Raw genomic sequence first — 22,934 nt, forward strand, 5'->3', positions numbered from 1 at the left:
TATTATACTGCTAACAACTGGCATAGGGCATGAGCCTGGACGTTTGCCCAGTGTCCTGGGTCTCCCAGTGTCCAGAGATCAACAACTCAGCTCTTGCAGAGCCCTTTTGGTGCCCCAAGGATTTTAAGAGCCTACTAGTACTTCTCTGCAAATATGCAAATCTGCTTTCAAGACGATTCCAATGCAGTTGCTCCTCTCCTCCGCCCGCTGCTGCCGTGATGTCATGTTTTGGTTGCAAGAGTTATGTCATATACTGCAATTGACCTCTGCTGCCAATTACTGGCCTCAGAGGTATATGTCACGTGACTGCTGCGGTCAGTGATTGGATGCAGCGGTCACAAGTGGTATATAGCATGCCTGTGCTGCAATAAGAACAACAAAGCCAGGTGGTGAGGAGAGGAGTGCCAGTGATATAATGGAGAAGGTTGGGGACAGTAACCCCTTTAAGGACTAAAATAATTATTTTTGCATTATCTAAGTTAAATGTAATTTTATGCAAAATAATTAAGATTTTATACCCAACTATAATCCATTTATGCACTGCACAGATTTATTACTATCTGGCAGTTACATATCATGAAGGTCTTAAAGAGGTCTGTTAGCATGACCAAACCATATTAAACCAGGCATACTGCCCTAGTATAATGTCTCATGCTGATTAAAATTATATCTTTCTTTTGTCTCTAAGCTAAACAGCTGCAGAGATATATTAATTTTTATCAATATGCAAACAAACAAGTTGGAGCACCAGGGGGCGGGGCTGAATTCTTGGAGTACTCAGCATGGTGAGGGCAGAGCTGTGCATTATCGATACCCGGATCGATTCCATACCGGGATTTGCCATTTACTGATACTACTGCGCAGCCTAGTTTTAGAGAACATGGCGCGTGCTGAGAGCAGCGGAGGGAGTCTCTCCTTCTCCACTGTGCCGCTGCTGCCACTGCCACCAATGAAAAGAGAGGGGAGGAGGAGGGAGGGGTGCTGTGGCCACTGCACCACCAAGGAAGATAACTAACCCATTAATTCAATATAGGCGGTGGGTCCCGGCGGCAGAATCACATACCCGGCACCCGACCTCTATGACAAGGCACTGCAATCTGCGGCAATTAACCCCTTGGTGCCGTACCTAGTTCTGTTTTGGTATCGTGACAAACCTAGTCCTAGCATGTACAAATCATATACACTATGTACTGTAGCCTTACCATAATGTGAGGAGTCGATTTCTATGCTTAGAAAGCAATTCTACATATTACTGGTTTATTCACTGGTTTATTAGGGCTGATCATGCTGAAAAATACACTTTAAAATACTATGTAGAGCAGACATTAATACTATGTAGAGCAGACATTTTTTAATTATTATAAACTGAACATAATTTTACCAATGTAGATAATAAGAGTGCTTTGGAATTCGTCATGCTAGACTAGCTGAAATGTAATTTTTAAGTGACCATAAAACAAACCATCAAGTCTCCAGCCTGCTAAAACAGTTCCAGAACAGTTGTTCCCAACTTTTTCAGCTTTTGCTCACTCAAAAGCAGTTCTTAAAGTGTACATGGCCATGAGGAAATAATCCTATATCTGAGCATCATATGACGCTTGCACCAGTTTCCCCTCTGAAGGCTCTATGTCTACTTCTCAGTTGTCTCTGAGCTAGTGTGTTGGGACTAGCTGCTATGAGGTCTCCCATACATGGTACGCAGAAAACTAGAGCAGATCTTGTTCTCCCTATCACTATCCCTCATACACAGAGAAGCTGCAGCAGTATGCAAGACATTATAGCAAAGTACTGAGCAGTGTAGATGTGAATCCTGTAGCTACCAGACAATAAAATACTGCAGCATCATGTCTTAAAGATGCTTCTGTTTCTCTCTCACTTAGCTCTTCTCCCCCATCCCCTCTCCATAGACAGCATGGAATCTGCTTGTTCAGTGAGCTGATGGTCCATCTCCTCTTCCAAAATGGATTTAGCCGTGGAGAAAAAGACTATTTTTTTTAAGATAAGGTTACAAAGATTATTTTATTCTCCTGTAAGGGGCTGGCCACATGCAAGATCATTATATGAAATTTACTGTAGTCATCTTTGCAATGCTAATACTTTGTTTTTTATTCTATTCAAATAAAATAGTGGTGAATAAGGAGCATTCTTTCACAAGATTTTAAAACCCTGGGAGCTTAGAGGTTGGCGATTCTGATCTGCAATTTCTTCATGACATTCAATCCACTGGCAATCCTGTTGCCTTGCCCTAAAAACGCTCTCTAGGATCCCACCCTACCTCATCCTACACTGCCAAAAGCACTAATCAGGACCCTGATAATTTCTTGTGTGGATTACTACAACTCACTATTGGTATTCTATCCTTCAGGACCGGGCCATTTTCAATTTTTACTTTCAGCCTTCCAAAAGCAATAACTTTTTACTTTTCCATTCACATAGCCGTATGAGAGGTTTTTTTGCGGGACAAGTTGTACTTTCTAATGGCACCATGTACGGTTGCATACAATGTAGTGGGAATCAAGAAAATTTTCAAGTGGAGTGGAATTATAAAAAAAAACAAAAAACAACACATTTCCGCCACAGGTTTTTATAGATTTTTCATTCTCCAGGTCGGTACAATTAAACAATACCACATAAGTATAGTGTTTCTTGCGTTAAAAAAAATATATATATTTTTTTTTTATTGCAGACTCTTCAAGGTGGTTTCCATCACATAACAGAAGTCCATGGCCTTTACACACCCTGTCCTGGCCACCAATATCTTCATTTTACCCTGTCCTTGTGACCACCCTTGTTGCGGCACTTTGCATTTTTTGTCACTCAATGGCTAATATATGCGCAGCTTATTTATATTCCCCATCCCAACACAGGGGGCTGGCCTCCTGGACAAAATTTGCATCATGTACCTACTATGTCACCCCTGCCATTGCAGTTAGACTGTTAGCTCTTATGAACAGGACCTCTCATTGTTTTTTTTACCTTGTTTTGATTACTTGACATTTTACTTGTGTATTAATTTGTGGAGAGCTGCGGAATATGCTATTATTTGGAGGGCCATCATGGGAGCATCAAATTGGGCAACAACAATAAAATACTTGTGAGAGGGATACGGCGTACGCTAGTTCTTCACATTCAAAAGGCACAAGGCTTCAAAGCACAAATACACAACTGAGAAACACATTGCACTTGTGGAGAATGGACTGGAAGACAACATTTCTATCTAGATATCTGAATGTATCCATCAGGAAAGCTGGGATATCCATCATATTGTATTGACATCCAATAAAAACAGGCTACCAATGGATACTGAAGTTACACAATTCCAAATGGTTTTAGCTTTTCATCCTCCAAGGACAATGCTCTGCTACATTAAAGGGAACCTGTCACCTCCAAAAACCATCCCCAGCCGCCAGCAGTACGTGACAGTCGCCAGCAGCGCGTTTCCGGCGATAATTTTCTTCCTGAAGGCCGATGCGGTTAAACTTATCTTAACTTGAAACAAGGAGGCCGCTGCCCCATTGACTTGACTAGAGAAGCGCGCCGGGCAGGGGATTAAAGAACGTTTTCTGAGCTTTAGCCGCATCGGCCTTCAGGAAGAAAATTATCGTCTGAAACGCGCTGCTGGCTACTGTCATGTACTGCTGGCGGCTTGGGGTGGTTTTTGGAAGAGACAGGTTCCCTTTAAGCTCAAGGCATCAATATCACAGAGAACACGTCTTTCTCTCCTTGCCAATTTGTCACACACAGAAAATGCAGGACATTACTGGAGTGTTCTCAGTGGTTTTGTATTTAAAAAGGGCTCACAGTGCTGCTCTGCTCTTGTGTGGGTAGCGGCTTTGACAAGTGTCAGACGCTAATTAGATTTTTAACTTCAGTTCCTAACTTGATTTCACAAAGGAAAACGTGACAAGCGGAGTCCATGTTTGTTGTGAAGAGGGTGAACACTTACAGCTTTACATTCCTGCTCTTAGCAACAGGAACGTTTTTAATCGACTGCTTTCCAGTATAAGCCAATGCGCTCACAGTAAATGGTGTAGGAGTCAGGAGTTGGACCCCCACGATCAGATATTGATGATCTATCCTGAGATTTTTATGTCCCGGAAAACCCCTAAGTCTATTTTACTAATTTAAAACATTTTCTAAAGCATGCTTTTTTTATTTTTTTTTATTTGGGTATAGATTTGTTTCCATGCTCTCCTTTATTTCCATGCAGCAGTTTTAAGTAGTCCCAGAGATTTGCTTTGCAGCAGGCACCTGGAAGGAAGAAACTAATATTGACTTCTATGGGAGAATGTTGTGGGTGTGCTCTGTGTCTAGTGCCAAGGTCATGGGGCAGGGAGGAGAAGGAGGAAGAGGAGCAGCGATGTGATTTTGTGGTACCTGCCTAAAGCTTTTTTTTATTATTTTTTATTTTATGTAATCCTTCACTCATCCACGCAATGTATTCTGTCCCTGACCACAGTGTATGTACACAGCAAAAGCTTAAAAAGTGATCTCTACAAACCAGAAGTCAGTGTGAAAAAATGTTTCCAGTAAAAACATGATTCAAACAACAGGTACCGTATTTTTCGCTCCATAAGATACACTTATTTCCTCCAAATGTGGTGGTGGGGTAACGGCAGTGCTTCTTATAAAGCAAATACTAAGGAACACTTCCATTATGGAAGTGTTCATTAGTACACAGAAGGACCAGTGAGCGGTGAATACAGCACTTCTGGTGCTGGCTGTATTCACCTCTCCCTGGTATTCTGTGAAGCGCTTGCTGTGCTGTGTCCTAATTGCGTACAGTGTCAGGACGATGCTGTGCGAAGCCGTCAGAACACCAGGGATTGGTGAGTGCAGGAAGAGCATGCTACATCTTGCGAGTGGCGGTGCCATCCAGAGCAGGAGAGGTAAGTTCATTTATTTATTTTTAAGTCTGATCAGAGGTCTGATACATAATGGGGAAGTGATTTAGAGGTCTGAAGAGCAATGGGGATCTAATTTGGGGTATGATGAGGAATGGGGATCTAATGTGTCTGCTGAAAAAAAAAGAATTTCTTACTTTCCTCCTCTAAATCCTAGGTGCGTGTTATGGAGCCAAACATACTGTAATATTCTGACAACACATTCCATTTAAAACAAGTACACTGCAGAGTAAAGCAGGACAGGCTTAGTTGCCCATAGCAACCAATCAGATTCCACCTTTCATTTTCCAAAGGAGCTGTGAAAAATGAAAGGTGGAATCTGATTGGTTGATATGGGCAACTAAGCCAGTTCTACTTTACACCAGTTTGATAAATCTCCCCCAATGTTAATGGTAGAAAACGGAAAATCTGGTGTGGTCATTTAAATTGTCTTAATGGGAATACTGTCATGCTCAACGGTCGCCAATGCGCCTTAAAACTTGCAGATGGCGACAAGACTTTTTAGTCTTGTCGACATTTGCGACTGGACCGCCGCGCTGCTGCGCAGCCTAGTATCAGTTAAAGAACATGGCACGCGCCATGTTCTCTTCATTAGCACAGTGGAGAAGGAGGGAGTCCCTCCCTCCCCACTGTAGGAAAAAAGACAATGCAGCAGCACCCTGAAAATCAGATAAAGTACAACAATGCCATAGTCACAAAAATTATAGTGCTAATGCTACGATTATTTATAAAGTGAGATGCTTGGCTAATGCATTTTGTACAAAACCATCTGAGCCCGTCTGCCGAACGTCAAGGCGATCTCTGTTAGACGGGTCCTACCACTAAATACGCACTACATTCATTGGAAGCTGTCTGGCACAAGGAAAGGTATAGAGTGGGCTCGGCATGCATGTTGGTCCCTGCATCCCTTGTAATAGAGGCCATTATGGCACCAAAAATGGTAAAAGGCAGAGTGGATCCAGAAATGCATGTGGATCCAAAACTCCCTGAATTTTATGGCAGCCATTGTGGCACATAACAGGTAGTATTTAGTGTTAGGACCCGTCTAACAGAGATCGCCTTGACGTACAGCAGACGGGCTCAGATGGTTTTGTACAAAATGCATTTGCCAAGCATCTCACTTTATAAATAAGCGTAGCATTAACACCATAATTTTTGTAATCATTATTTTTGTGACTATGGCATTGTTGTACTTTATCTGATTTGCAGGGTGCTGCTGCATTGTCTCTTCTTTTCCTCTAGGTCTTTGCCATTTTTTATCTGTTGTCTCATGTCTCGTTTATATGTAATTTATTTAATAAAGGATTTATTTTTGATGATATACCCGTTTGATCTCAGTTTATTCTTGTTGGTTGGTCTTTGCCATGGCAGCGTACTCCAGCAAGTCGTGCACTCCTGATTAGCCTGTCTGCCCCATAGGCTGATTTTAATTACTTTCAGTATAAAGCTGTAGCCTGCTCTCACTACATTCATTGGAAGCTGTCTAGCACCAGGAAAGGTATAGAGTAGGCTCGGCATGCATGTTGGTACCTGCATCCCTTGTAATGGAGGCCATTATGGCACAACAAATGGAAAAAGGCAGAGTGGATCCAACATGCATGTGGATCCAACACTCCCTGAATTTTATGGCGGTCATTATGGCGCATAACAGGTAGTATTTAGTGTTAGGACCCGTCTAACAGAGATCGCCTTGACGTTCGGCAGACGGGCTCAGATGGTTTTGTACAAAATGCATTGGCCAAGCGTCTCACTTTATAAATAAGCATAGCATTAGCACTATAATTTTTGTGACTATGGCATTGTTGTACTTTATCTGATTTGCAGGGTGCTGCTGCATTGTCTTTTTTCCTCTAGGTCTCTGCCATGGCAGCGTGCACCTGCGCACTGGGAGGTGCTGACTAACCCCCTTTTTTATGCCTCCCCACTGTGACACGCCCGCCACTACCACCAATGGGGAGATAGCAGGGAAAGGGGAGGAGCTGTGGCCACTGCGCCACCAATGAATGTAAAACATATTAATACAAGTGTCAGCAGCGGTATCACAGACCCGGCCTCAATAACAGGGCATGCGATACGGGTTAATTGCCGCAGATCGCATGCCCCGTTATTGAGGCCGGGTGCCGGGTCTGTGATACCGCTGCAGTCACTTGTATAAATGAGTTAAAGAGGACCTTTCATGGGTCCAAAAAATATGAACTAAGCAGCAGGCTACATAGAGCGGCGCCCAGGAATCTAAGTGCACTTACTATTATTCCTGGGCGCCGCTCCGTTCGCCCACTGTGGCCCCTGGTATTTTCAACATTCAGAGCACGTTTTTTTTCTCCCTGGCTCTGAGCTGCGATTGGACAGCGCTGCTGCCAGGGAGAAAGAGAGACACTGGCGTCTCCTCCTCCGTGCTCTGAATGTTGAAAATACCGGGGGCCACAGCGGGCGAACGGAGCGGCGCCCAGGAATAATAGTAAGTGCACTTAGATCCCTGGGCACCACTCTATGTAGCCTGCTACTTAGTTCATATTCTTTGGACCCATGAAAGTTCCTCTTTAATTACATTCATTGGTGGTGCAGTGCGCCCCCCTTTAGTATTAGTATCATTGGTGGTGCAGTGCGCCCCCTTTAGTATTAGTGTCATTGGTGGTGCAGTGCGCCCCCCTTTAGTATTAGTGTCATTGGTGGTGCAGTGCGCCCTCCCCCCCTATTATTAGTATCATTGGTGGCGCAGTGGCCACAGACCCCCCTCATTGTTATATGGTGGCCACAGGGTCCCCTCCCCTCCATTGGTGGCAGTGGCAGATTACACTGCTGGGGCTCCGATCAGTTACCATGGCAGCCAAGACGCTACTGAAGCTCTGGCTGCCATGGTAATCTCCCAGCTGCTGTGTGTACTGTGCACAGGGCAGCAGGGAGAGTGTGAAGTCCTATTCACCCTAATACAGCTCTATCGGGGTGAATAGGACAAGGGATGAAAAGATCCAGGTTACAGCCCCTAAGGGGGGAAATGGTTATTAAATAAAAAGTAAAAAAAAAAACACCAAAGTACTAAAAGTTTAAATCGCCCCCTTTCCCAATTTTACATATAAAATATACAAACAATAAAAAATAAACATGTTACATATCACCACATCCGAAAAAGTGTGAGCTATTAAAATATATTTCCGCTCTGGTGAAGGCCGTAACAGAAAAAAAAAAAATCAAAACCGCGCAATTCGCCATTTTTAGTCACCTTGTCCCCCAAAAGATGTCACTGGATGTGAGAGGCATGTGGTGCTGTATTCTCCTATATGTAGTGCTGGCTCACTACTGTCACCTGCGTCTCATCTTCTCTGTCAAGTCCTTTTTTTTAATTATGTGCATTTAAATTTGGCGACTAAAAAATGTAATTTGGCTCCTAATTATTATTTTTTTAGTCTGGAGCACTGCCTCTGCTCTTTCTGTTTCCACTGGGTGGTTCCATTTAGTGACTGACAAACATTCCCTGTATAAGTGTGCATAGAAAGATACAGTCAGGTCCATAAATATTGGGACATCGACACAATTCTGACATTTTTGGCTCTATACACCACCACAATGGATTTGAATTGAAACGAACAAGATGTGCTTTAACTGCAGACTGTCAGCTTTAATTTGAGGGTATTTACATCCAAATCAGATGAACGGTGTAGGAATTACAACACTTGGCATATGTGCCTCCCACTTGTTAAGTAATGGGACAAAATAATAAGCATAAATCAAACTTTCACTTTTTAATACTTGGTTGCAAATCCTTTGCAGTCAATTACAGCCTGAAGTCTGGAACGCATAGACATCACCAGACGCTAGGTCTCATCCCTGGTGATGCTCTGCCAGGCCTCTACTGCAATTGTCTTCAGTTCCTACTTGTTCTTGGGGTATTTTCCCTTCAGTTTTGTCTTCAGCAAGTGAAATGTATGCTCAATCGGATTCAGGTCAGGTGATTGACTTGGCCATTGCATAACATTCCACTTCTCTCCCTTAAAAAACTCTATGGTTGCTTTTGCAGTATGCTTTGGGTCATTGTCCATGTGCAGTGTTAATCGCCGTCCAATGAGTTCTGAAGCATTTGGCTGAATATGAGCAGATAATATTGCCCGAAACACTTCAGAATTCATCCTGCTGCTTTTGTCAGCAGTCACATCATCAATAAATACAAGAGAACCAGTTCCATTAACAGCCATACATGCCCACGCCATGACACTACCACCACCATGCTTCACTGATGAGGTGGTTTGCTTAGGATCATGAGCAGTTCCTTTCCTTCTCCATATTCTTCTCTTCCCATCACTCTGGTACAAGTTGATCTTGGTCTCATCTGTCCTTAGGATGTTGTTCCAGAACTGTGAAGGCTTTTTTTTTAATGTCGTTTGGCAAACTCTAATCTGGCCTTCCTGTTTTTGAGGCTCACCAATGGTTTACATCTTGTGGTGAACCCTCTGTATTCACTCTGGTGAAGTCTTCTCTTGATTGTTGACTTTGACACACATACACCTACCTCCTGGAGAGTATTCTTGATCTGGCCAACTGTTGTGAAGGGTGTTTTCTTCACCAGGGAAAGAATTCTTCGGTCATCCACCACAGATGTTTTCAGTGGTCTTCCGGGTCTTTTGGTGTTGCTGAGCTCACCGGTGCGTTCCTTCTTTTTAAGAATGTTCCAAACAGTTGTTTTGGCCACGCCTAATGTTTTTGCCATCTCTCTGATGGGTTTGTTTTGTTTTTTCAGCCTAATGATGGCTTGCTTCACTGATAGTGACAGCTCTTTGGATCTCATCTTGAGAGTTGACAGCAACAGATTCCAAATGCAAATAGCACACTTGAAATGAACTCTGGAGCTTTTATCTGCTTATTGTAAATGGGATAATGAGGGAATAGCACACACCTGGCCATGGAACAGCTGAGAAGCCAATTGTCCCATTACATTTGGCCCCTTAACAAGTGGGATGCACATATGCAAACTGTTGTAATTCCTACACCGTTCACCTGATATGGATGTAAATACCCTCAAATTAAAGCTGACAGTCTGCAGTTAAAGCGCATCTTGTTCATTTCATTTCAAATCCATTGTGGTAGTGTATAGAGCTAACAATCTTAGAATTGTGTCGATGTCCCAATATTTATGGACCTGACTGTAGCCGTCAGTCTCTGATTAGGACCACCCACTGGACTCCTAAACATAAAAAGGACAGAGATTTAAATAGTTATGTAGAGTCATTTGCTACAAAACTATATGTACCGTATATCAATCTGCTCAGCACCTCCAGCTCTATAACATGCTGCCTGCAGGTAGGGCTGCATGCACAATGTGACTGGTTCTCTTTAACTTTTTTCCAAGGTCTCATTTTGTAGGAATTGATAAAACATAAATAATAAGATTCATAATAATAATGATATCATGATTTATGACATGATAATGCTCCATATTACAAATTATACTGTGGACACTACTATAATTGCTAGTAGATTATTTTACTGATAGAAAAGATATGCAGAAATATTCACAACAATCATATTGTAATAAATCACTGCAGTCATCATTCCATTCCAAGTCATTTGTATTATATTTTATATAAAGGGCGAAGCAAAAGTCTGTACACACCCTTATAACTGGTGTAATTTGTAGAAAATTAAATTCCAATGACTGACCAGTATTAATTGATAGACCATTATTTGCTGGAGGAAATGTTTTTTGGCTGCCATTTTGAAATCCACCATATTGAATTCAGCTCAGGTTTTTCCAATGGGAAGGGGGTGATGTGATAATCAACTTTGGGTAGAATTTACTGTAAGTGTCAGTTTTGACTTATCTTTACCTGTTCATGAATTAAGCAAGGTCAACATTTCCTAAAATGCTTAACATGCCATGTCCTAGGTGTCCACCATTCTGCCGGATACACATGGTTAAACGTTTAATCCAGTCTTCTTGAATGTGCTGAAGAACCACAGATGATATTTTTTCCGTAGGATTTGCCATTTCTGGTGAGCCAATTTGTGTACTTCGTTCTGCAGTTAATCCTTAGTCACTACATGCCAGTTTGGACTTTTTCCACAGCACGTTAGAGATGTTTAAGTCACTTTAATGTTGTCACACTATCCTCAGGTTCATATTCAGGCATCTCCAGCCTGGCTCCAGCCCAAGGTTTTCAGCCAAGTAGGATGCTAATAAGCATACGATATTAGCTGGAGCAGGAATGCATCCAATTCTCTAAGCTTGTCTGCTAACATGCTTTTCTGATGCTTTACCCTGGATTTTCTCAGCACCTTACTTAGTACTTGGACACTGTATTTGTCTGCATTATTATTATACTTGATACAATGCTAATAATATTCCACAAAGTCCTTAAAAACTCACATTGGTCTAAGCTAGTGTTTCCCAATGTACCAATGAAACGTTTTCTCTCCAGGAAACTACTACTCCTATTCTCATCTCACCTCAAAAAACCTTAGGGTAGACATTTTATAAATCATTATTCTGACCAAGATTTTTTAACTGGTTTGCCTGCCCATGCCAGTCATCTTAGGCAACTGCTGTCCCTGTATTCTGGGAACAACCCCTAACCTAGTTCCAATGAATCCCATTACTTCCCAAGGAACTTGGTTTGGAGACCCTAGTCTAGGTATATTTAATAATTTGTAATAGACAAGCCTGCCTGGTGTGAGACACTGAATTTGAGTCTCATAAGGAAAGAATAAAGAAAGCGCCTTCTGATCTACTCATAAGATGCTGTAAGATTCAGTAAGACTGGATGGTGGTCCCGTGGTACAGTAAGGGCCCGGACCGATGTAGTTAATCCAGTAATATTAATATTTCTATTTACCTACTCTACTAACATGCCAGATGATGAAATATTTTGTGGAAGAGAGTCTTTAAATCTCAGATATCCACTCCAACCTCCTGTTGTCAATTTACTATAGGATAACCACGTTAAAGGGGTATTCCAGTTTCACAATACTGATGGTGTATTCTCAGGAAAGACCATCAATATCAGATCAAAGGCAGTCCAACAGTAATGGTGTTGCATGGTAATTACAGCTTTGTTTGGTTCAGTTTAAAGGGTCACTAAACCCAGAATCCATACAAGAAGAAAAAAAAAAAAGAACAACCAACAAAACAGAACATAATCTCCTTAGGTGTCTTTTATTTGCCCATTTCGTCAGATATCACAATTGCAAATCACGAAAAATACAATAGAAAAGCAGTGCATTGTTCTATCAGGCTGCAGCCATGTGTTTGCACCCCCCCCCTCTAATGCTAGTGCACGTGAGCCAGGAAGTTTAGGAGGAAGGGCCTGAATTTAGTCTGGTTAATTATTGCCTACACAGTGAGTGTGGCCATTTTTAGTTAATAATAATAAACAAAAAAATAGATTTCCAAACTATAGAACACACAGCTGAGTAGCTAATCTGCCCAGTTGTGCAGTAATCATTGCTCCTTTTACTTAATAATTGTTTAGATTTGCTTTTCAGCAGCTTTGGAAAGCTGGGTAGCATATAGTAATATGCTGGAGATCAAACTACATATATTGTATATGCTCACAGTTATCCTGATATATTTAGGATTCATGCAGTGATAAATACCTTAAAGGGGTTCTGCACTTTGTTTAAACTGATGATCTATCCTCTGGATAGATCATCAGCATCTGACCGGTGGGGGTCCGACACCCGGGACCCCTGCTGATCAGCTGTTTGAGAAGGCAGCGGCGCTCCAGCAGCACCACGGCCTTCTCACTGTTTACCGCAGGCCCAGTGACGCTACGACTAGTATCACTGGCCTGGGCGCGGCTAAGCTCCATTCCCTTGAATGGAGCTTAGCCTCGCCCAGGCCAATTGATACTAGTCGTGACGTCACTGGGCCAGCAGTAAACAGTGAGAAGGCACCGGCGCTGCTATAGCACCGCTGCCTTCTCAAACAGCTGATCGGCGGGGGTCCCAGGTGTCGGACCCCGCCGATCAGAAGCGGATTAGATCATCAGTTTAAAAAAAGTGCAGAACCCCTTTAATATAGCTAGACCAGCTTGATGTTCATGGTCCTGGAAAAGCTAGATGCCAACACCATGTAGCTGCATTACATTGCCCTGGTTACATATGACAGATGCAAACAGCATATCAGAGCAGCACAGTGGGTATTTTATATCATCAATATGCCTCCATCACTGCTCCACAGAGATTGCTACCCAGCTTTCCCAGACTGCAGAATGCCAGAATGTTTATGAATTGGCAAATTCCCAGTATTATAGAATACCTAGCTGGATTTGCTAGCCAGAAGCCTGGAAAAGCTGGGCAAGAATCCCAGTGACAAGTCCTCCATAAATTAGTACAGCTAGACAGATTTGTCATCCAGGGTCCCGGGAATGCTGGACAACACGTTATGTGGAGCTGTAATCTGGACTGCTAAATATGGGAAGGGAAAGGAGATGGAGTGGAGTGACAGAGGAATGTACACTGCTAAGGGATCCAGTCCGGACTTTGGATATGGACCATCAGCATGGCTGATTGACAGGCAACAGCCTATAAAAAAACAGAACTAATGCTCACTTCTGATATCCACTGAAGAAGGGGGTTGTCCCCGAAACGCGTTTGGTCCCAGCAAGTGAGCCGAATCTACAGATGTACACTTGAAGATTAAAATACATAATCTAGAATGACAGGCCTGTCCGTGAACAACTTTAGTATAACACGGATACCAGGACCCCTACTAATATCAACGCTATCAATAGACCAGCAAGTAACTCCCCTTCCGGGTCACGTGAGACGCCGCACCGATGCTTGTATCACCACGTGGGACGCAGGGCACCGGGGAACGCTGTGTATCGGGAGGCCGGCAAGAGACGCTGTGTATCAGGGGGCTGGCAAGAGACGCAGCACATCGAGAGTCCGGTAAGAGATACTTACCTTTTAGGTCTGGATAACACACTATACGGCCGCCAGGCTGGTATAAGCACAAGAGTACCCAGCGCTGTGAAATTGAGCATTACACTTTAGCAATTAAAGCCGGACTGTTCATTCAAGGCTGCTTGGATTGCACATTGCACAAATTGCACTATTGAACTTTAACAAATTGAGTTGGTACCAAAAATATTGAACAGTACATTGTGGATTTCCATTTTGGAACTGTATTGTTATATCCAACCCAAAGGAGCAGATAGATACAGTGGACGTTTTCCCTCTCTAGTGATTTTTATGACAAGCTGATTTTATGATAAGTTGATTTATTCTATTTTATGTCATTTATGTAATTGGATTTTAGAGCTTATATTATTTGGAATTAAATATAGTATGTGTAATTAAATGAAATTCCCTCCCATTGGGTCATATCAACTGTTTGTGTGATCCCTTATGTAGAGAGTGCCCCTCATATCTCTATATTTTCACATTTTGCAACACAGGCCTAGGGTGAGGCCTTTACAGGTGAGCATCTCTTATCTGTATCCGATTTGTGGGTGTAGCCGCTGTCTTCCCCCTTTTTTTGCAATAAATATGAAAGGGGTTTTCTGACATTTTACTACTGATGACTTATCGGGATAAGTCACCAGTATCTGATCAGAGGGGGTTGGACACTCAAGACCCTTGCCGATCAGCTGTTTGAAAAGGCAGTGGCACTTGCAGTAGCGCCGCGGACCTCTTGCAGCTTTCCATAGGTCACGTGGCCTCAGCCGCATTGAAGTGATTGGGGCTGAGTTGCGATACCAAGCACAGCTGCTATACAATGTACGGCACTGTGCTTGCTTGGTGAGCATAGCTGTCTTCTCAGACAGCAGATTAACGGGGGTCCCAGGTGTAGGACCCCACCAATCAGATATTGATGACCTATCCTGAGGATAGGTCATCAGTAGTAAAATGTCAGAAAACCCTTTTAGGTTTACCTAAATAAATCCTTCTCACTTTGACATAGTACCATAGGTAGACAGATTTGTCATTCAGGGTCCTGGGAAAGCTGGGTAACGATGATAATGCCTGTAAAGCACTGCTGAATAGGTTTGCGCTATACAAGTCAGTAAAATAAATAAATTATATGGACCTGTAATAGGGACAGAACTTCCTGTCTGTCTGCGAGCTGAAACTGGTGCACAGAGCCGGTCTCCAGACGAAGATGGAGAGGCAGGGAAAAAAAGAGGCACTTCACTGACTGCAAGATATATATGTATATGTAACTGCCTTCTGCAGCAGTTGTCCATAAAGAAAGGACTACAGCCAAAATTTCCTGAGCAGGTTATGCTTAATTTTTCTAGCTTTTCAGGCTTTAGTGTCCCTTTAATAGAACAAAGCTGTAATTACTATGCATCACTGCTGTTATTCAGAAAACGTGTTGGCAAACCCGTGAGGAGAGTCTGACCCCCATAATGAAAGGATACTGCTGACCTATCCTAAAGATAGGTCATTAAAAGGGTTGTCTCCCATAGAAATGAATGAGAGCACACCATGCATGACTGGCCACTGCTCCCATTGACTTCTATGGGCTCGATGGAAATAGCGGTGGGACCCGCACTTTTAGACAATGGGGGCATATCCTAGCGATATGCCCCCATTGTCCATGATGAGACAACCCCTTTAATATTGTGAGGCCAGAATACCCCTTTTGAAAAGTTGAAGCCTAAAGAGCTGTACAGAATGACAGAATACAGAAACCTCTCATATAGATGTAGAACCAATCTCATTAATCCATAATACTATTAATGGATACAATGAGTGATTCACTGATTAGTAAGACAAGAGCAAGCAGATATAGATCATTCATTAATTCAGGCAGCACTCGCACATCAAATTCCAGTTACAGACCATTTCCACGATGGGCAACCGGCAGTATATTGTTGTTTTGTCCGATCGATACAAATGTTCTCTGAATATTTCGCTTGTGTCTCAATGATGTGGATTTACAGGAACTAAACATCCATATTACTTCCCACCAATTTGTCAGAGGGTAAAACATAAAAAGAATAATACAGTGACTACATATAAAATAAATGGAGGACAGTGATATACGGGCCAGCAGACCTTACATGAGATGAGTGACAAAGCATAATTCGGATCAGGGAGTTAAGAACAGTGGATACACTACAGTGGGGGCACCCAACAGTTGGACTCTGGTCTGAATCCAGACGATGGCCGCCAGCTATCCGGACCCCTGCTTTCAACTGCATCTGTGTCAGGAAGCAAATACAGTTGAATACAGTGATGAACTAGGGAGCTGTAAGCTTCCTGCTTGACCCTTCCCCTGCCAGCCACGGTTCAGCGCAAGCAGGTACGCCAAGTCACATACAGCACAGCACAGAGCGGCTCAGCGAAGCAGGTGCAATGACATCACTGCCTCCTGCCTGCTTGCACTGAACCACCGAGCGTGAGGCAGGGAGGCATTTGTCTCCCTGATGTTCTCTTAGCATCACTTGAGGCAATAAGAGGAATGACTGTGAAGGGGCACTTAAGGGAGCATGGCTCTGCATTCTTTTTTTTTTTTTTGGGGGGGGGGGGGGGGGCACTATGTGTGGGGGCTTAGAGGGTATCCCTTTATTTGGGGGGAGGGAGACTCATTTTGTGTGTGGGGCACTTAAAGTATCATCCTGCTGGGAGGTAGCATCATACTTCCTGGGGGCATTAAGAAGGCATTATACTGTGTGAATAGGCACTAAGGGGGTATCATACTGTCTGAGGGGCACTAAGGGACATTGGGGGTCATTTACAAAATTGAAATACGCCTAAATTAGGTGCATTTCAGGCGCAGATGGCGGCGCAAAAGCTAGTTGCGGCGCTATCTGCGACTTCTCCCTGCCCACGCCATGTCTAAAATTATGAGCGTGGTGCGGGCAGGGAAGGGCCGGGCTGTTTTAGGCATAGAAAATGGTCTAAATGTGGGACAGCTTGGAAGCAGTCTAATATTTAGAACTGGCGCTTGATGCGCCGAAGTTATGGAGAGGCTTGCGCCTCTTCATAACTCCGGCAGATCCACCGCCAGCACAGGACCTTTATTAAGACCGGCATCTAAAAGGCCCGTCTTAATAAATGGGCCCCATCATTTCTGTCTGGGGGGGAAAGGGGGGTCACTTAAGAGAATCAGTGTTGTGAGGTGGCACTAATGGGAAATGCTTATTGTATTGCGACACTAAGGGGATTGGTTGGGATTAGAGGAGTGGCTTATTGTAAAAAAACAAAAAACAACCCGTTGCAGAGCACTCCACTGGTATTGTCGTTTTTTGCAATTTTTTGTGGCTCAGACCTTCACCCAACAGCAGATCCAGGTTTGGACCTTTACAAAAAGTAACCTCTGCACTAGAGGATATGGTGTAACTAAGCTGGAGAATAGGTGCTGAATGAAAGGTTTAGGGAATGATGAGAAAGAGATTAAGAAATCTTCAAAAATGGCTCAGTGGTTAGCACTGGTGCCTTGCAGGGCTGGGGCTTTAGGTTCTGAGGAACATCTGCATGTAGTTTGTAGGTCACAGCACCAAACATTGAACACTCGCAGTACATAGCTGGATCCTACTTTCCCTGAATTTGAGGCCTGTAGGTACAAGGAGAGGAGCCATTTTAAAATAGGGTCCCATCTAAAAAAGACCACCCTTACCATAGGGGATGGGCACAAATTATTGTGATCAAAATGATCCCACGTACCTCATATTCTATATCGATCATACAGCATTAGTAAAATGTATCTATATGTTTGCAGAGTGCCATTACATTGTGTGTTTGCTTTTGTATTGTCAGCTTGCTGTGTACACTGGGACATGGTCAGCAAAAGATTTATTGACAGTAGGGGTGAGCGAATCGCGCTTCCAAGATCCAAAGTCGATTCGTTGTCTCCATACAACAATAAAATGTATGTGCCGCTAGAATCGAAGACGGAAGTTCTTCACCGAAGTCTTATGCGATTCGGACTTAACTAATTTTGCCTCAGTGCAGCACATACATTTTAATGCTATAAGTATCCGTACAGCATTAAAATGAAGTGGGGGAAACAAATCGACTTTGGATCTTGGGTCCGAAGCACGATTCGCTCACCCCTAATTGACAGCTCTACTGTGAAACTTGAGGCCTAGATGAGGCGGGGTAGTAACATACACACATATAAGGCTCCAAATCTAGCACTCCCATGACTTGCTTCCCTCAATTTCCAGTTGCATGAGGCATACCACCGCTGCTTGCACTGTCTATACAGGCAATGCAGGAAGGAAGTGTATGTCTCCAATATGTCCATAGCCCAGGAAAGTTTAAAAATAAATACTAATTAACTACAATATTTAAACAAAAAACAAATATTTCTGTTCTACATACTTATCTCTAAGTATTGAAACATTCTCTTTATAGGGCATCTGTCAGCAGATTTGTACCTAAACTGATTTAAAAAATTAAAACTGGAATATGTTTGGTTGCTATGGGCAACTAATCCAGTTTTCCTTTGCACCAGTTGTCATAAATCTCCCTCTACAGCTGATTTCTCCTGTAACTGGGGCTCACATATTAGCCTCAATTACAGAGGGAACACAAAGCCCAGAGGATTTGCAGTGCCTTAATGTATCACTACAGAGCTGATCTGGGTCTACTAAGACCCAGCAGCTTGTGCAGTTACCTGGGGATAACCTGACCACTGGGACCGAAGCAGAAAGTGGTTGCCACTCTCTGATCTGTACATACAGTGCTCATTGAGCACTGTGTGTACAACAATCAGGTGCGTAGCTATAGGGGAAGTGGCTGCTTTGGGGCCCGGACTTAGAAGGGGCCCACCCAGGAGGAGTACTAAAAGATTTTATTGTCTCAACAGTATTATATAATGCCATTATATATAGAGACACTGCAGGACATGGACAGAGCGGATGCTGGGCCTGGTCTTAGAGAGCGATTTTAGAGTAGTCAGAGGAGTAGGGGTTGCACAGGAGGAGGGGGTTGTGAAGAAGTTGCCACTGACAACAATTGAAAAGGCGGGGGAGGGGGGCTAAAAACTGCCTCCGCTTTCTCTATAGAGGGCCCTGTTGTTACTACCAGTGGGCTGTCTCCTCACATAGATGCATGATGCCATCTCTGTAACAATGTTCATGAACTTTCCTTGCAGAGATATGCACAGACCACCCCAATACATGTAGTCAACTCGCAGTCTGAAAGCGGCTAAACTAATTTTCAGTCAAAGTCATAACGTGTTAACTAGATGTGATAACTCACCAAGTGTGTGTGCTAACTCTGCTACATCCATACTTGCTGGATCAATTCTTCACGTTATTCAAGATTTTTGCCTGTCACATTTGAAAACAGGCTTCTTTGTTTGGTGATAAAAATCTGTCCTATCATGTGAGGCTTCCACAAATGGTACCAAACTTTTCACACTAGTCCTATAACTGATGCTAATTTTCAAAAAGGTGCATGACTAAGGCCTCTTTCAGATGGGCGAGATTTCCGCACTGGTGCGATGCGTGAGGTGAACGCATTGCACCCGCACTGAATCTGGACCCATTCACTTCTAGGGGGCTGTGCACATGAGCTGTGATTTTCACGCATCACTTGTGGGTTGCGTGAAAATCGCAGCATGCTCTATTTTGTGCGTTTTTCTTGCAACACAGGCCCCATAGAAATGAATGGGGCTGCGTGAAAATCGCAAGCATTCGCAAGCAAGTGCGGATGCGGTGCGATTTTCACGCATTGTTGCTAGGAGATGATCGGAATGGGGACCCGATCATTATATTATTTTCCCTTATAACATGGTTATAAGGGAAAATAATAGCATTCTTAATGTTTCTCTTCTGTGCAGTAGGAAAAGGAACTGTGGTGATGTCACTGCGCTCATCACATGGTCCTTCACATGATCCATCACCATGGTGATGGATCATGTGATGAGCGCCGTGATGTCATCAAAAGATCCTTTACCCAGGTCCTGAAGAAAGAGAACAGAAGAGAAGCCGGGCTGCGCGAACAAGTGAATTAAAGGGGAGTTAAATTATTATTTTTTTTAACCCCTCCAGCCCTATTGTACTATACATTCTGTATTAAGAATGCTATTATTTTCCCTTATAACCATGTTATAAGGGAAAATAATACAATCTACACAACACCTAACCCAAACCCGAACTTATGTGAAGAAGTTCGGGTTTGGGTACCAAACATGCCGATTTTTCTCACGCATGTGCAAAACAAATTAAAATGTTTTGCACTCGCACGGAAAAATCGTGCATTTTCCCGCGACGCACCCGCATCTTATCCGGCCCAAAACCATGATGCCCGTGTGAAAGAGGCCTTTGCTATTTGTAAATGGAGGAAACTTAACAGTAGTGCTTGCTGGGGGGGTCAATCAGATGTCTCCTCACTTCCACTCCCCTATCTTGATCATACTGTTTTACCGAATACCGGTATACCTGCATCCCCCTTTTCCTTCTTTTCACTATTAACTGTTTTACTGTAGAAGGATTTTCTTGAGGACTAAAGAACTTTCCAAGCATTTACAGAGAACCTAGAGGCAGGGAACAGGGAGAACTAGGTGACATATACACATGTACTACTCACTAACCTAACACAATGGGGCAGATATACTATCACAAATGTACTCAGGCACAGTTGGATCTAGAATTTTGGCACAAATGCCTTACACCACATTTATTAAGGGTTTCAGACACTTTTCCCCATCACTCTCACCAAGGAGGTTTGGCCTAGTGGAAAATGAGCATGGCTTAAAATATGACTCTGCACCAGTGGCGTACCTACCATATAGGCAGACCACGCAGCTGCTATGGGACCCTTGAGGAAGGGGGGCCGCAGTGGAGGAGAGGCCCCACCCCCTAATTGCTCCCGTCTCTTTTCCTAACTGCCTCCTGTCTGCTAGCCCCGCCTCCCGTCTGCGAGCTCCACCACGCCTAATTCCTCTAGCTTGCTGCAACCCTGCCAGAAATGAAGTAAGTGACAGCTTGTAGGTGAGGACAGTGCAGGTGTATGTGTGGAGGAAAGGTCACTCAGCTTTCCCAGGCTATTCCTCTGCATATATGCCATTCACAACAGGAGAAAAGCTGGTTGTCACTATATTATGTAATGTGACTCAGCTTTCCTGATGTCCTGCATGGCATGGGAAGATATGAGGGTTGTGTTACTCAGACTATTTTCATGCCTCTCCACATCTGCCATGCAGGACAGCAGAAAAGCTGGGTGCTGTTACATCATGTAATGTCACTCAGATGTCCTGCAAGGCATAAATGCAGATAAGAACATGGAAAAGATAGGGTTCACTCAGCTTTCCCAGAGACTCCTGTCTCTGCACATGTGTCATGCAGGATAGCAAGTAATGTCAGTGTCTCCCAGCTGTCCTGCGTGACACAGAGGATGGGGGGAGTGGGGGGCACTCACTTCCTCAAACTGTTCTCATGTCTCTGCGCATGTGCCATGCTGGACAGCAGGAAAGTTGGGTGGTATTACATCATGTAATGCCCCAGATTCTTGTCAATCTATGCTGAACACCGCCGGAACCTACCAGATCCCATTCACTATAATGGGTCGGTTGGGTTACGGCATGAGTACTGCCATTTTGTAGAACAAAATACTTCTGCATGAGGTGGGGCGGGGGAGAAGTTAGGGAGGGTAGTGAGAGGAGCCAGGGCGCATAGTGGGAGGGGGAACGGGCATGGGGCCCAATGATTTCTATGTACGCCCATGCTCTGCACCAAGATTGTGCAATCATTTTGGAGCAAAATTCTGGCACAAAGTAGTGGAATAAGCTTTTATTAGATAGTCTATCATCCTGCATTATCCACTGTGATAAACTGGTGCATTTTGTAGACTGTCTGCTCCAAGTTCACACTGTCTAAATCTTAGTTATGCCCCAATATGTTATGGCAGATACCATTTAATGATCAAAGCACTTCCTTCCCAACTTAAAGAGGACCTTTCACCTGGATATCCTTAATCTAATTATTATCCTACCTTATAGTGCGGCCCCCACTGATGTCTTGGCACTTTTTTTTTTCTTTCTAAAGAACCCCCTGTTCGTCCGCTGTGGTCCTTGTATCTTTTGGTGCCTCATATGCTAATGAGGCAGCTCAGTTATACTAGGTGTGGACTTGTATTTCTCCTGGGCGCGGTTATCTTCTCCCTTCGAGCGCATCCAATCAGAGCGCCCCACTCTTAGCCAGGGAGAAGGAGCTCAAGTTCTCATGGGAGAAGGAACTGCGATTCTCGCGAGAACTTGAGCTCCTTCTCCCTGGCTAAGAGCGGGGCGCTCTGATTGGATGCGCTCGCAGCCAGGGAGAAGATAACCGCGCCCAGGAGAAATACAAGTCCACACCTAGTATATCCGAGTCGCCTCATTAGCATATGAGGCGCCAAAAGATACGGGGACCACAGCGGACGAAAAGGTAGTCCTTTAGAAAAAAAAAAAAAAAAGTGCAAAGACATCAGTGGGGGCCGCACTATAAGGTAGGATAATAATTAGATTAAAGGGGTTCTGCACTTTGTTTAAACTGATGATCTATCCTCTGATAGATCATCAGCTTCTGATCGGCGGGGCTCCGACACCCGGGACCCCCGCCGATCAGCTGTTTGAGAAGGCAGCGGCACTCCAGCAGTGCCGCGGCCTTCTCACTGTTTACCGCAGGCCCAGTGACGCCACGACTTGTATCAACTGGCCTGGGCGCGGCTAAGCTCCATTCAAGGGAACAGAGCTTAGCCGGGCCCAGGCCAGTGATACTAGTCGTGACTTCACTGGTCCTGCGGTAAACAGTGAGAATGCCGCTGCGCTGCTGGAGCGCCGCTGCCTTCTCAAACAGCTGATCGATGGGGGTCCCGGGTGTCGGACCCCCGCCGATCAGAAGGTGATGATCTATCCAGAGGATAGATCATCAGTTTAAACAAAGTGCAGAACCCCTTTAAGGATATCCAGGTGAAAGGTCCTCTTTAAAGGGGTTGTCTGGGCTTCTAATACTAATGACCTATACTCAGGCTAGGTCATCAATATCAGATGGGCGGTGGTCTGACACCCAGCACCCCCGCCGTTCAGCTGTATAAAGGGAAGCTGCACGCGCTGTCTAAATTCTCTCTTCTTGCTCGCCATAGACATAGCAGGAGCAA

At 43.9% G+C, this 22,934-nt stretch overlaps 1 protein-coding gene across 1 annotated transcript in view; it reads right to left on the reverse strand.

Moving 5' to 3' along the window:
* Window positions 1-22,934, reverse strand: part of OTUD7A (OTU deubiquitinase 7A) — a 292,001-nt gene that overhangs the window by 15,370 nt on the left and 253,697 nt on the right. Inside the window, 1 exon segment of the mRNA XM_040413842.1 lies at window positions 18,985-19,001. Within this exon segment, the coding sequence (XP_040269776.1) occupies window positions 18,985-19,001 (17 nt within the window).

The sequence above is a fragment of the Bufo bufo genome, chromosome 1 (genome assembly GCF_905171765.1).
Source record: "Bufo bufo chromosome 1, aBufBuf1.1, whole genome shotgun sequence".
In the NCBI taxonomy this organism is placed as follows: domain Eukaryota; kingdom Metazoa; phylum Chordata; class Amphibia; order Anura; family Bufonidae; genus Bufo; species Bufo bufo.